This window comes from Sturnus vulgaris, chromosome 6, assembly GCF_052056855.1.
Source record: "Sturnus vulgaris isolate bStuVul1 chromosome 6, bStuVul1.hap1, whole genome shotgun sequence".
Taxonomy (NCBI): Eukaryota; Metazoa; Chordata; class Aves; order Passeriformes; family Sturnidae; genus Sturnus; species Sturnus vulgaris.
The window spans coordinates 960565-975381 of NC_142248.1; the positions used below are offsets into that span (position 1 = coordinate 960565).

The window sequence follows — 14817 nt, forward strand, 5'->3', positions numbered from 1 at the left end:
TTTACAAGGAAATCAGAACTGTGGAATTGTAGCAGCAGCAAACTTTGCCTTACAGATATACCGGACTGTTAGTCATCGTCGTCATCATCATCATCATCATCATCATCATCATCATCATCATCATCTTTTTGATCTTAAATTTTGTAGACTTCAAATTTGAAGAAGAAAGACACTCGCCCTTTTTGGAGGGTCTAGATTAAAGGTGGGATATCTTTCTGGTTTACTGGAAGCAGTAATAGCTAGGTCATGCATGAAAATGGATGTAGGCAGTTAAGCCCCTCTCATCCTTTGCATTTTCAGTTGTGAAGCCTGTTCTCTGGAGATTATCCCTTATTTATTAATTTTTAGTAAGGTAATATGTTTATTACCTATATATATATTCATCTGGTTTAAATCAAGCTGAAGGCTGTTGACGTGTTTTTACTGGATTAATGAAATTGATTTTTAGGAAGTTTGCAGTCAGAATTTTTTATTCAGACCAGGAAACAAGGTTAATTAGCTACTGTTAAATGCATATGGCATCACAAGGCCACAGCAAATGAAGTGGCACACGGGAAATGTATCAGTGAGGGCCAGAGGAGGAAAGAGAACCAATATCTCACTAACTGGGAAGGTCTCCTAGTATGCAGAAGGGAGAAAGGAGAAGAAATGAGAAACCTTCCAATACACTGACAAATTTCCACGTTGGTTTCTTATCAGGACTTCATTATCATTGAGTAAGGGACAGAAACAAGGCTGAGGTAGTATTTTAATCTCTAATCCTACTGACTCGGCAGGAAAGCAGTACACAGCTCAGAATTAATGGAGACATACGAGAATGTTTGCACTGCCAGAAAGAGACAGCGATAACAGAGGGCTAAGGGTCAAGTCCATTAGCAGAAAATAACATTTTAATTCAGACTGCATTTCAGGAGTTTAGTCTGTTTCCAGTGCATCCATAGTTGACTAACCTGCTGCGAAACAACCACCCTATTGAAGGAGGGAGAGAATAGTGGGTGTAGATCACCATTACTGAAATGAATTGTGTTAGTCTCTCTTAAGTTTCTAAAAGAAACAATGAATCAGGAGAATAAAAGGGTTTATTTAGAAAAGGAGCTTTTTATTCACAACTCACCTGGAACTTTTTTTTTGCCACAAAATACTGCATCCTCCGAATCACCTTGATGGCAGCACGGTGGTGTTCCCGCAGCCTGTGGGAAAAACCGGGAGGGTGAGGGAGGGAAGAGCATCTCCATCCACACACTGAATGCAGCAGGCTGCAGAAAATCCTTCAGCAACACGTCAATGTGCAGTGCGAGTAGGTGTGATCCAGCCTGGCAGCACGACACACCATCGGGCTGACCTTCCCCACTTTTCAAAAAGGTTCTGAAAACCCAGGGTTTTATCTGAGCCACCCTAGTTTTGCACTGATTTCACAGCTAAAAGCTTTCTACATAACCTCCTTCTACGCCTAAGCAAACTTCCATGCATCTCTCCCAGTTTCATCCCCACAAAAAAACCTCCCAAACTCTCAAGTTCCTGCATATCCAGCCATGAACAGCTTTTATACAGTCACTCCAGTTTTTAGGATTTTTTTTTTTGTTTGTTTGGGTTTTTTGAAGTGTTCGCCTCACAATTTCTGTACAAAACGTTTCTTGACTTACATGATTTTTTCCCCCCAAAGAATTATTTGAATAAAAAATACTTGAAAGATTTTTGATTTGTTGACTGCTAAACAATCCAAATAATCTTGTGGTTGCTGGATGTAACATCTACATACATATTTATCCCCAAACTGAAACATAACTTAATACAATGACAAAATAATCTGACAGGTCTTTAAAAATATATGCCCCTCTTTGTGCATATGCATACGATCTGACAACAGAATAAGAACTGTACTTTTATATGACAGATTTTCATAGAATCTGACATTATTTTTCAAGCAGTGCCTTAAAACCAACAGTTATTTCAAATTTTTCAAAGCTTGCAAAAATGATGCATTTTCCTTCTTAACATTAAAATATTATTCAGATTGCTCATTCTATTACTCTATTACTCTTGCCAAGATGCACATGACAGCATTCATACTCACTAAGGGATGGAAAAGTTATACTTAAGTTCTATAAAAGTTTGTGCAAGTTTGGATCCATTGTTGCGGCATGGTATCACCCAAGTCTCTTCAGCTAAATATAACCTGGAATTTTAGTGAGTATTCAGGTGTTTCCTCAGGATAGATCTCCCCCAGCAAATAAAAGTTCTGCATGTGCAAATGGTGGATGTCTATCCTCTGGAGAGGTGTAGCTGGGGTGCTCCCCTTTTGAAAACTCACACTTTTTAGTAGCAAAACAGCATTTTCCAAAGCCAAAAGCAGAACCAAAAAAAGGCCATCCTTTCCTACTTCTAGCTATTGCCTCTCAGGTGAGTTCTTCCTGTTGTAGAAATTGTTCACATTTAGCAATCACAGAAAGGATTACTTTCTCCAGAAACAGCATAAAATGCATTGCTTTTCAAGCTAGTAACATACAGCTTTTCACCACAGGTCTACAGATGGCTACCCCTAGGTGTATTTATATAAATCATCTGTACCTCAATAATTATGCACCAAACCTGCAGCTGGATCTGCATAGGAAGCTTTTTCCCACTTAACACCTTCCTGAGGTGGCTTAGAGACACTGTCTCCAGGCCCCTGCTCCCACGGATCTGACTGCAACATCATGGTTCGAGTTACAAAAATGGAAATTTGCTGCTCCTGGCTGCAGTGGCTGAGCGTTTGGATCAGTGCCCAGTGGACAGAGTCAGCCCAATGCCAGTTCAGGGGACCCCTGCTCTGTGAGCCTGTGCTGCATCATTCTGCTGCTAAGGACTTGGATGACTTCCCCCAAACCCAAAGGAAATACAGTGTTTGGGCTTTTAAGTTCTGCTTCACAGAGATGGGAGTCAAAAAGGTAAACACTGTTTAATTTTCTAGTAAATATCAAAGGTATGATATCATGCAGCTATACATCCTATACATAAAAGCACACAACAACATCTTTTGACAAATAGAAATATATCTGAATTGCCATAAAACTGCTTGTAGTGTTTTGGTTTATGCCTCATTTCCTCTGGGGTGTTCTTCACAGTCCATTATTTCCGAGTAAAACATTTTTCTTTGGGACAGCCAGTCACCAGTAGAGAACACCAAATCCCTCATTCTCTATCTAGAGGACAAGTCCCATCTATAAGCAAGGCAGGCAGATAATAAAAATGATATTTGCCATTCAGTGAAATAACAAAGCTACACGACCAAAATGATTTTCCAATGCAGCTATTCACCATCAATCATTTTTCAGTGCTAACATGAACTACCATGCCAGGAGGGAAAGTTAATATTCTCGTTTTAATCCTTCCCATTTCCAGCTCCAGTAGGAAGCCTTACAGTAAGCTTGTTTCTGCTTATGCTGTAAAATGTAATTCTGCACAACGGGCTGTCCTGATTCCCCAAGATTAAATGCTTCTGCGATGAGAGAAGGGAATAAAGGATTTAATTAGTAGCCAAGGTTATGATTCACGGTTGTTTGATCTCTTTGGCAAACTGGTAACAAATGCTTTAGTAAATTGAGAGCTTAACCATTAACTGGTGATATTTGTTTGTTCAGCCACTTGTGACATCTCTGAATTTTGGTTACAGAGGGGCTGTCTGCAGCCTCTGGGCACATGGAGCACGCTGAGATGTCAGAGAGGTACTCAGTGCATTACCGCCCTCACTGCTGTGAATACTTTATTTTTTTTTAGGAGTGTGGCTGGACATGACCTCACCTGAGTGTGCTGCCAGAGCACAGCACCTCACCTTCCTGGTGTGTCCATCCCCACAGCCAGTGGGAGACACTCTTTGGAGAGGCACTGCTGTGCACAGTGAGTTTCAGGGACTGCTGGGGAACTCCAGAGAGCCTTTCTGCTGCAGTGTGGCTGTGTGAGCTAAGCTCTCCTGCAATTGCAATCCCTCATTTTCACATGTTTACTTTTTCCTGACTTTGGGGGAAAGATTCTTGGATAAGTGCATCAGCAACAGGGTCAGCAGGCCTTTTGCCCTTTTGGCAACAAAGCTATTTTCCTCTCCTGAGCATTCATCAGGCTTTGAGCCTCATCATTACCATACCCATTAATATCGTAACTGACATCTGAAGGAACTTGCCAAACACGGTTTGACTGATTCTAATAACCAGCAGCATGTTACCTTAAAAAGCAATATACATAGAACACCTTTAAAATCAAACTAAAGGTTATTATTTGATAATGGACAACTTCTTAGCCTGCACCCTTCTGAAGAAAAGTTGCCAATAGCTTTCACTGGCTACCAGTAATTTTCTTTCTCAATATGAACAGGACATCAAGATCACCTTGAATACAGCACATGCCCTGTGACATTTCTCTTAAACCCACAGAATTAGGACCTGAAGCCACTAAGGAATCTACAACATTGTTATAACTCCTAGGAATCCAGAAGGATGAAGAAGGATGTAACAATTCAACAATAGAAGACTGCCCTTCTTGTAATAGGGCCAATAGATTTATATAAACCAACATTATTTGCAGGTATAAACTAGGACCCTTTATGCATGCACTGAAAAACAACCTGTTGTGGATTCAGACACTATTCAAAGCATAAGAAATGGGGATGAAAAAACCTGGCAACAAAATACAATGAGTACCCACATTAAAAAAGAAAGCCTGGCAGAATTAAATCACTAGAAATTCTTAGTTTTTCCTGTCTCCTGTAGTTGTTAAGATACTTAACCTACAACCAGTCACTTGGAGGAAACATGATCTCTTCATCAGAAATCTGAACTGGAATTTCACTTAAACTGGAAAACAAGCATGATGAAGTACTTTATGTAATTCAATCGACGTTCCCATTTGGTTGGAAAGTTGTTATAAATTAATAAACGCTCTGAACTGTTGCAATTAAGACTTTTTGACTACATATTGTTCATTTTCCCCAGCACAATCAGCCAAAACCTCAGTAGGTTTCCAAAGCTGTGGCTCATTCCCCAGTCCCACACTCGCTGACAGCCACAGTGAATGTCACTGTTCAGTCAGCACCTACCTGCCTTCTTCCTGCCAGAGGACATGCAAGGCCACCACAGAAGAATGCTCTGGGACAAAGGCTAAAACTTTTTAGTTGCCAAAACTGTGTGGCTTTATGAAAAAGGAACTAAGCTGGTGCATGGTTCAGTTGCTCTATGATTCAAGAAAAATAAAGCCTTTTTTAAAATTAAGCTTTACAAGATTAATCTCCATTCTGAAATAGAGTCATTTGGATAAAGAATCAGAAAGGAAAAGCAATTATTAATTAGAAATATTTATTGTCCTTACAAAGCTGCTAAATTTTCTATCAAGCCCTTAGTAATTCCATTAGAAGTTTGTTCCCCTTTTCATCTCAGGAAGGTGTTCTACATATTGGTTTAGTGTTAAAAGAAATATTAAAGCAACAGGGCAAAGGAAAGGTGGTGCTAATTTCCTATTTGTAACACTTGCCTTTTTGTTCATGTGCAGAACGTTTAATTATCAGGGCTGTAATGTCTGGCACAGACCTCCCAACATACACAAACGTCGATATTATCAGAGCTGAAAGGTCAACGCTGCCTATTCAGAATGAGTTTAACAAGAACGAAAACGCAGTTGGAGACAGCCACAGATTTATAATATCTTTCACAAAATACCCATTTCTCAGTAAACCTAACACTGATTCGAAGTCAGGCTCAGTTTTTAAAACCTATTTAAATTCTCTGCAGTCATCTGAAATTTCTGACTTGGGACAGGGTAAAGTATTAAGAAAGAAGACTGAAGTAGGTTGGCCTGAAGCTTTTGGCAGTAATCATTATTTAGATTTGAGCTTTATCTTTAATGCATCAGTTTTTAATCATATGTTGTGCATGTGAACTGGTATTTTTTTCCATTCAGCCACTGAAAAACATTCTTTGTCACAAAATCTGGTGGATGAGATTCAGAGTAACTACATTAAGCCATTTCATTAGTGCATTTAAGTCTAATGAAATCTTCTATCCTTAGTCCTCCAGGCACTTTAGGTATAGAATGTGCTGTGTCTCAAGCTTATTCTGTCATTCCCTGCCTATTCCCAGTTAATGGGAATCTCTCTGCACTAAGCTACATTTTAGATGCTGAAAATTGGAAGAGATTAGGTTGCATTGCTGTGTGTTCTGAAACAGGAAATACTTGATCATCATATTCAGGGATAAAATCAGAATCACTGATTATTTCCAATATTTTCAACTACCCAGTTCCTCCTTTCATTTGTTGCTAGCTTAGCAACTGTTGTTTGCCATCATTATGATCAGTTTAGTGGGGGTTCTCTACACATAGCCTGGCCCATAAATGATTTGCAAAAGCTATCTTCAGGATAAACCAGTAAGAGCTGCCCAGAAGTGTCAGAGAAGTATGATGACATTTGAAGAGCAATACAGTTACAAATCTGAAGTTTAATTAAATGGGCTTAATTTACACAGAATCACAGAATGGTTTGGATTGTAAGGGGCCTCAAAGATCATCTTGTTCCAACCCCTTGCTGCGGACAGGGACACTGTCCTCTCGACCAGGTCGAGCTCAGAGCTCCATCCAGCCCAGCCCCGAGCACTTGTAGGGATGGGGCATCCACAATTTCCCTGGGCAACCTGTACCAGTGTCTCATCACCTTCACAGGAAAGGATTTCTTCCTGATACTTCATCTAAACCCACTCTCTTAGTTTGAAGCCATTTGCCCTTGTTCTGTCATTACTTGCCCTTGTAAACAGTCCATCAATGTCTTTCCTGTAGGCTCCTTTCAAGTACTGGAATTTACTAAACGCTCCCGTAACATTTTCAGTGTAAGGAAAGTTAGTGACAAATTAAATCAAATTTGAATGAATTCATCTATCCCCCCTATGGTTCTCACCACCGGTGTCTTGACAGGTTTAAATGCAATAGAACTACAGAAATAATAGATACACATAGAACAAGAAGAATCACAAATAGAAGGTAAGCTAGATTTAAAAAATTTCTTTGATCTTAGCATTCAAAGGCATTTTAATAATTACTGGCAAACAATCTGTTTATGAAAGATCTACATCTGCTGAACTCCTGTTCATGCTTGTAAATTAGTTATGAATGAGTAAGATTTCATCAAATGAATTTGTTCATCTAAGCACTGAATAATTCAACAACAGCTAATTAATTCTATGAAGACATTTGATTAATCATTTCTATAGAACAGTATGTTTCAAGGGTTTAATTTGAAAAATAAAAGTTTCTTTGACTTAAATGCATGTCTTCTAATGTAATTTCTGTTCCCAACCTAGGGGAATGCAGGGACTTTGATGGGAGTATCAGTGATTCTATATTAAAAAGTTGCTCTGCAGGAGTAATGTCAAATTCAGGCTTTTGGTGGGCCCTTCAGCTAATAAACAATTTGATTATTTACTAATTGTGAATATTACATGGGGAAGTAGCTTAAGTTGAATTAACATCTGTACTCTTCTTTCCTCTCTATGTAATTTCCCATCTGTCTGTGGTTGGTCTTCTTTATGTAAAATATGTAATTTTAAAACCACGGTCATCTTTTAATGGATTTGTATTTTATTCTACAGCAGCTTTAATGTAGCTTTAATGTCACCCTTCTCAAAAGTCATGGGTTTAACTGAGAAATTCTTTCATGCAGAATTGTTATAGATTGTTATAGCAATCCTCTTTTCTCTATAGATAGTCTGACTTTTCTTGATTTGGCTTGTGGATTTTTAACAGACATACAAAGAAGGACAAAGAAGTTTAAGAAATAACATCTCCTTTGGGGGATTTTGATGTTTTAAAGAAAAACAAGCAGAAAATGCTTTCCAACTAGACCTAGGAGGATCCAGAATAGCTAAACAGCATAGGATTATGGAGTGTCACACTTAAATATCTTCAACTTTGCTTGGGGTAAGTGGTCCAACAACCATGATGTCTAGAACCAACAAGACAAATTGCTGTAGCTGGAATGAAGATCAGGTGTAGGTTTCAGAACTATTGGCATGCTGGGGCAAACAGATGCAGCATCAGAGACTTCCTTTGTGGTCTGCCCACAGTGATGGTAGCTAAGAACACAACCCTCACAAGAATAATTCATGTTGAGATCAGGCAAGAGCATGATATTTCTTGTACATCCTAAATCTTCTTTGCCGTATATTTTCAGAATTGCTTTTTAACTTATGCCGTTTACTAGGAAATCAAAAGCTGCACAAAGAACAAAAATAAGAAGACAAAATTATCTTTGGAAGGGACTGAAAAGCCACATAAAGAAAGCAGGAAAAATATACAAGCCAGTTTCCATTTTGTCAGAATCAATTATTGTTCCGCAGCTTTGGTGATGTCATTCTCAAATACCAAATGATATTGATGTCCATATCAAATCACAGAGAACTTTATCCAGCTCTTCTCTCTCTGCATCTTACTGAGTTAGAAGGCTGCTGCTTTTTCACACGGTTTCAAGGCCAAGTAGTTTGAAAATAGCGAGACACAAATGAGATCACAGATAAGTAAATAATAATGTACAGCACTCTTACAGACGCAGTCTGACATATTAAACTCCTTTTCTAAAGAAGCTGAATTCAGAACACTAGAGCTTTTTGTTCAGTGCACACAGGAAGCCACGGGCATTATTATTTTGCTTCCTCGGGTTAAAAGCCATCTTTTCAGATTAAAAACAATAATTTTTTTTTGCAGAGCTTTTAATTTATAGCTCTGAATTATACAGGGAAATGCAGGGCTACACACAGAGGCACTAGGAAGAAATAACCATATTTCCTCTGGCTACTTGCCTCTCTATTGTTTGCCTATTAAACTTACAATAACCTTTGAATGTTTAACTGGCTGATGCTACACTACTTCATTATGCTCAAGAAGTTGCTCACACTACACAGTAGCTTTTTGCTGTGCTCACTGTAGGGAACTACAAGGCCCCTGCAAACTCAAGGCTGAGTTTGACTTTTCTATTTGGCTTAAATTGCATTGCTCAGAACGCACCTCAGATACAACCTGTACACAAAAAAAACCCCTAATGCTGAATATGAAATGTAAAAGCATCAAAATAATTTAACTCATTGAGATTTCTCAACTATGTGTTTCTATTCTCAATTATTTGCTTCTACTCTACATAACACATGCTAATTTAATATATGCTGTATCTCACATCTTAATTAGGACTCATCTTGTGGTACTACTGCTGCCATCCCATTTAACCTTTTGTTTTGAGACAAAAGAAATAAGCTTTCATTGGGTCGCTACTGACACAGTTCATAGGGGATCCATGAAAGGTCAAAGCAATATTGCATTATTTAAACCTCACACAATGACTTTAGCCAGAACCCCCTTCAGTTTTTCCCCACATCTCAGTGATAAATGTATTTTCAATAATGGTGAATAGATACAAAAAACATTGTCCCTTATTTGTAAAACCAATCACAGGCAAGAGGTTAAAGTCACTTATACATCTTCACAAATTCAACTACTCTACCAAGGCAAAGTTGAGAGAGTATCTCAGATGTTCAACACACACGAGAGTCATTGCAGTTGTGACTGAAAAAATGAAGCAGGTCACCTGTTGCAGAGATAGGAATTACAGCAGGAAAAATACCTGAAAGGAAAAGGCCATTGATGTGAATAGCAATATTTGAATAATTACCAAAATCAGTGATATACTATTTCAGAAATCCTAACACTTTCCATGTTTTTTTTATTACAGAGGTGATTGGGAAACTCTCCTGCTCCTCAGCCATGAAAAGAAGAAGGTAGAAGTTGCTGCTGTGAAGCTCTTTCTAAGAAATGAATTCTGAAATCAAAGTTCATCCAAATCCCCCACCATTGTCACAGAAATCCACAGAGAAATATGAAGGCAAACTGTGCTCTTGTTTTCACCATGGACAATGGGACTGGGAGCTGATGGACTGTCAGGTCACCTTGGCTCCTGGCCTGCCATCTCTGCAGGGGCTCTGCATGTTACTTATGCACGGTGATATAAGTGTGCTCTCACAGCTGCACTTTTTAGTGGGTGTAGCCTCCAAAAATAAACTGATAGAAAACTGCAAACGCGAGGGTGTTGCTGTGGTTTGTGCAAGCTGCAGTGAAAAGCACAGCAAACGGTGAAAGATGGCATTAGGACAAGGGGACTTCGTTTCCCTTCTCAAAGCCATCACTTCAGGGAAAAAAGGCAGTTACAAATGCAGTTCAAAACTGCAATTTTTGCAACTGGAAGCATTCTCCAGGATTTGTTATTTTACAATGCTGGGGAAACACATGGGATTTCAACTTGTGGAGAACAGCCTTTCCCTATAAATCACAGAGTGTAATCTGAAACCTAGAAACAGCACAGGGGCTCACATTTATGGATTTAAAACAGATGAAGAGCAAGCATGCTCTTAACCCTTTCCCCATAATTCCTTCCCAGTACAAAATAAAAATGAATATACAAATACTGAGCAGAAATTAACTTGGCAAAAATCAAGATTAATACAATTCTGTAAACACTGAATAGTTTAGACTTCCCTAAGGACACAAGCACAGAATTGTGCTAAAGCAAAGCACTGTAAAACTGTTAGAGCATAATCCAGTCTTTGGACTGTTCTTTCATCAACTTTTATTTAAGCAGTTTATCTTACAGAGATTAGGATCTCTCCTATAGAGCACGACCTGGCAAACACAGGCCTCTGGTTTTGAATATCAGGCTATATTTCACTGGGAATGAAGTAACTAGCAGCCTGTCGTCTCACCATAATGTTATAAACTCCTTAATCAGGCAATAGGAGCACTAATACTAACACATTAGTAATAATTTCTCTTCAAAAATATGTAAGAGCATTAAGATGACATATTGTTTATTTATTGTTCCTTAAGATCCCCAATCATTTCTAAATCAGTTTAGCCTCTCCTATGGCTCACTGGACAAAAAAACCCCAAAACCCAGCAAAGCCTGTTCCAACTTGAATCCTAAGACATAGCCTTCTTGAATTTTAGTTTTTTAAAATTTAAATTAAAAAACCCACAGTGTAAAAGAATGGACTGGAATATAAGTATTGCCAAGATGCATTAGTCTACACCTTGTCCGAGTCAGAGTTCCAGTACTTCCAGAAATTCACTCACATATGTAACACAATGGTGTGATTAAAACCAGAAATGGGCCCAGACTGAAATAAAGTATGATGGTATGTCATGTTAAATCTCTACCCAGTGTAATATTTTAGAGAAAATCCTAAACCAACCATCCCAGGACAGTCGACAGGAGAAGACGAAAAATAATTTTGAGCTTACTGCAAGATCACTCATCTGCAGACACAGTATTTGCCTGTGGTAATTCAAGCTCTGTCCCTTTATTGGCTGCAGTTCAGTGAAGTGGTACTTTTGTCCATGTCTCCTGATGAAAAGCTAGGGTGTCTCTGGACTTCACTGAAAAGGTTACAATTGATGAAAAAAATATCTCCTAAGCGGCAGTGATGGGCACCTATGTCTTTTTTGAGTAAAGAAATAGCTACTTGAGAAAAGTAGGAAAATGCATCATGAAAAAGAATTCAGTCTTAGCCACTGGGCATGTTGTGGAGCATCAGAAAAATACAGTCTTGGCTAGAATTTTCTGCTACAATAACCAGAGGGGCAACCTGAAAAAAATGTGAGCTCTTTTGAAAAATCTTGCTGAAGCTCTCTTATGTAATTGTAGTTGCAAAGAAAAGATTTGGGGAAAACAGAGAGTGTAAGGCAAAAAATTATGCTACTAGCCCAATTCTGTCTTATGACTAATATTTGGTATGTCAAATGGTGTGTAAGCAGATCGCCATAACCACAGGAGTCATGTCCTTTATTTTTAAACCATTTCAAACAAAAGACTGATTTTTCACAAATACATACTTTGTGGAAAACTTAAGATTAGACCATCAGTCTCCATGAAGGCTCCACCTTCATCTTTTAATCACTAAAGCTTTTTTAAGCTACATTCCAAGTTCAAGTAGACCACCCAGTGCTTCACTTTATTCCTGCATGTGCTCAGATCCAGGTATCATCTTTATCTCCTGTGAGCCCATGATGATATTGGTACACAAACACCATTGGGATTTCCAAGTATGTGCATCAGACCATCCTACCAGGTTGGGATGGATACATGGCTCTGAAAAATCTCATGAGACTATCTAAATTACTGTGATAACCTGACCTATTCCATATGCACAAATTCTGTGAGTAACCGGGAAGAGGCACTTTTCATCTTGAGAGCCACTAAAAATAGGGACTGCATCACATTTACTGAATCATGTATTCCAAGGAGATGGACAAACCCTTCTTCAAAGCCCATCCAAGGGCAAAAGTTACTACCTAAATGTACCAAGTTGCTTTGAAGTGCCCATCTTGCCACAGTGGGTGCATGAAACCAAGGGGAGAACAGAGGCCTGAACCTACACACTGGCTTGGCATACCAAGGGATCCGTAGAAACTTGGAAAATCTGTACATACAAGAAGACATTTAAGACAGCAAATGTAGATTATATATTGTGAAGGATTCTCGAAGCACACTTATTAATTAGGCTCATTAGGTTCAATTAGGTTTTTTGTGGAAAAATCTGACCTGAAACATCCAATTTCTCTTGTTCAATCTAATAGTTAAAGAAAACACTGTGTTACTACTATTGCAAAAAGGCAGGGAATTTTATGAGCTGATATGCTGGAGACAGAAACTGGCTGGGACTGACTGCTCTGGTATGTGAACTCCATTTCTTTCTGTGGCTTCAAAGCACAAGCACAACTCAACAATGTATTTTTTTTACTAGAATTATCCTCTGGTAAGCTAGATATGGAAAGCAGAATGTGTTTTGATTTCTTTTTCCCCTCTTAATTAAGAAACTGTTAACAAGCCCAGCTGTGTCTTTCAATTTAATTTCTGTTACATAGAAAAAATATTTGTCTTAATATTTCTATTTCATTGTGTAAATATGTGATGATGTGTACAGAACGATTAACAGTTGAATACTTTGTTAGAAATATCAGATTACTTTGTAACTTTACAGCCTTGCAACACACATTTTTTCAAAGCAATAATTCCTTGGTAAGGGTTGAGCATCAGCTCAGTTACACTCAGTGCAGGGAACAGAAATGCCTTGATCCTGGCAAGTTTTAGATGGACTTTCTTTATTCTAGAAAGACTATTTCCCTTTTTTTTTGTGTGAAAAATAGATGCACACATAGCTCTCACTCCCAAGTGTCTTTCCTACACTCAGATTTTTCTACTTTATGTTTTCTTGATCTCTCCTGGGGTTCCTCCTCTCTCTTGTATCAGTCAAAAGTTATTTGTCCCCATTTTTACAGCCCTTCATAGCTTACTGTGACTTCAGCCATCAGATCTGTCTTCACTCTGTGCCACCACTCAATAATCATGCAAATGTCTTTCCACACTTCCTTTCTTGTTGCCTTTTATCAACCAAGTCTGCAGCAGAACCTTTCCCTATTTCTCCTTACTCTTTAGTTCCACGTCTTTTTCTTGACAATTGACCACAATTCAGAGAATATAATCCTCATATCTTGAAGAGCACAAATGCTGAAGAGGAACTTGGTAAAATTACACTTTCATTGTGGCTATAGGTTTTGCAAACATGCTTTCTGTGCTAAACAAATGATGCAGATGGCCTTAAAACCAAGCAAAAACTTGTTCTTTCAAACTTTTGCAAGACTACAGCTGTTTTGGAAGAAAAAGGACTTATCAAACCTAATTAGCCCTTCCTAGTAAGCACTTTGCAGATACACTGCAGTACAAGGCCATAAATTATTCCATTTCTGACTCATTATTTTATAAAAATACCTATTTATATAAGCTAACACACATAGCAATTAACATACACTATATGTCTATAAAAGGAAATTACAAACAAGAACTGGAGAAAAAAGGAGTAAAATTTGATTTTGAAAACACCAAAATGGAGAAGGTATTTTAAAGTGGTAAGGAAGGTGAGGAAACTTTCAGTAGACACCTCAGTGATGCCTCAATGAAAACCTGATAAAGTGGGGAAGTGTGAAATGGGAGAAGTGCACTGAAAATCAGTGGTACTTTTCTACCAGCTACATTTACATCTTGCCTTTATGTCCATGAGTTCTTCACAGTGCAAGAGCAGAGAGGAGAGCAGGCTAAGGGAATGCAGGAGCACTGAAACAAAACCAGGTTCATTTGTGTGGTCTAGAGCTTCTGGGAGTGTTTATCAGCACTGAAGGTAATAATGCACGATGCCACCCTCGTATCCAGAGCTAGGAGGTGACTTCACTGTTCACATCGTTCAGGTCTTTCATTTCAGTCTTCATTATTATGCCCTGCTCACTTTGGGGACTGAAAAACAGTTAGGAGCTTTGAAACAACATCAAAAAGAGCTGGCATAGCCTTATCACACCCCTGGAAGAGCTTTTTGTTTGGGTTTAATGCTGCTTTCCTCCCTGGCTAGGATGGTATGAGAAAACCAGCCAAGGATATTCTATCTGTGGATGGTGTGGTTTCAGCTAAACCAGGCTCCAAGGGTGTATTTTCTTTTCCCCCTCACATGCCCTTTTTATTCATATTATTCTCCTCTCCTTCCAGTTTATGAAAGCTTTCACCAGGTCAGTCTACTGAGACCTTAATGAGAGCCTGAACAACACCACAGGTGCAAACAGGTAATTATCTATCTATTCAAATGTGCAGGTGATATTCCCCCTCCTCCCCCTTTTCTTTTCCCCTACATAATTTTATTACTCAGTTTTTGCATGGCTTTTAGAATCCAGAAGAAAGAACACCCATTAGAAGAAAATTAAAGTTACTTTTTCACCCAG

The 14817-nt window shown here is 38.6% G+C and overlaps 1 protein-coding gene across 4 annotated transcripts in view; it reads right to left on the reverse strand.

Annotated features, from left to right (window-relative positions):
• Window positions 1–14817, reverse strand: part of KCNQ1 (potassium voltage-gated channel subfamily Q member 1) — a 332124-nt gene that overhangs the window by 109080 nt on the left and 208227 nt on the right. For all 4 annotated transcript variants that reach the window (XM_088166667.1, XM_014887301.2, XM_088166668.1 and 1 more), the window contains one exon: window positions 1115–1190. In XM_088166667.1, coding sequence (XP_088022793.1) covers window positions 1115–1190 — 76 coding nt within the window. The remainder of the gene's footprint in view (window positions 1–1114; window positions 1191–14817) is intronic.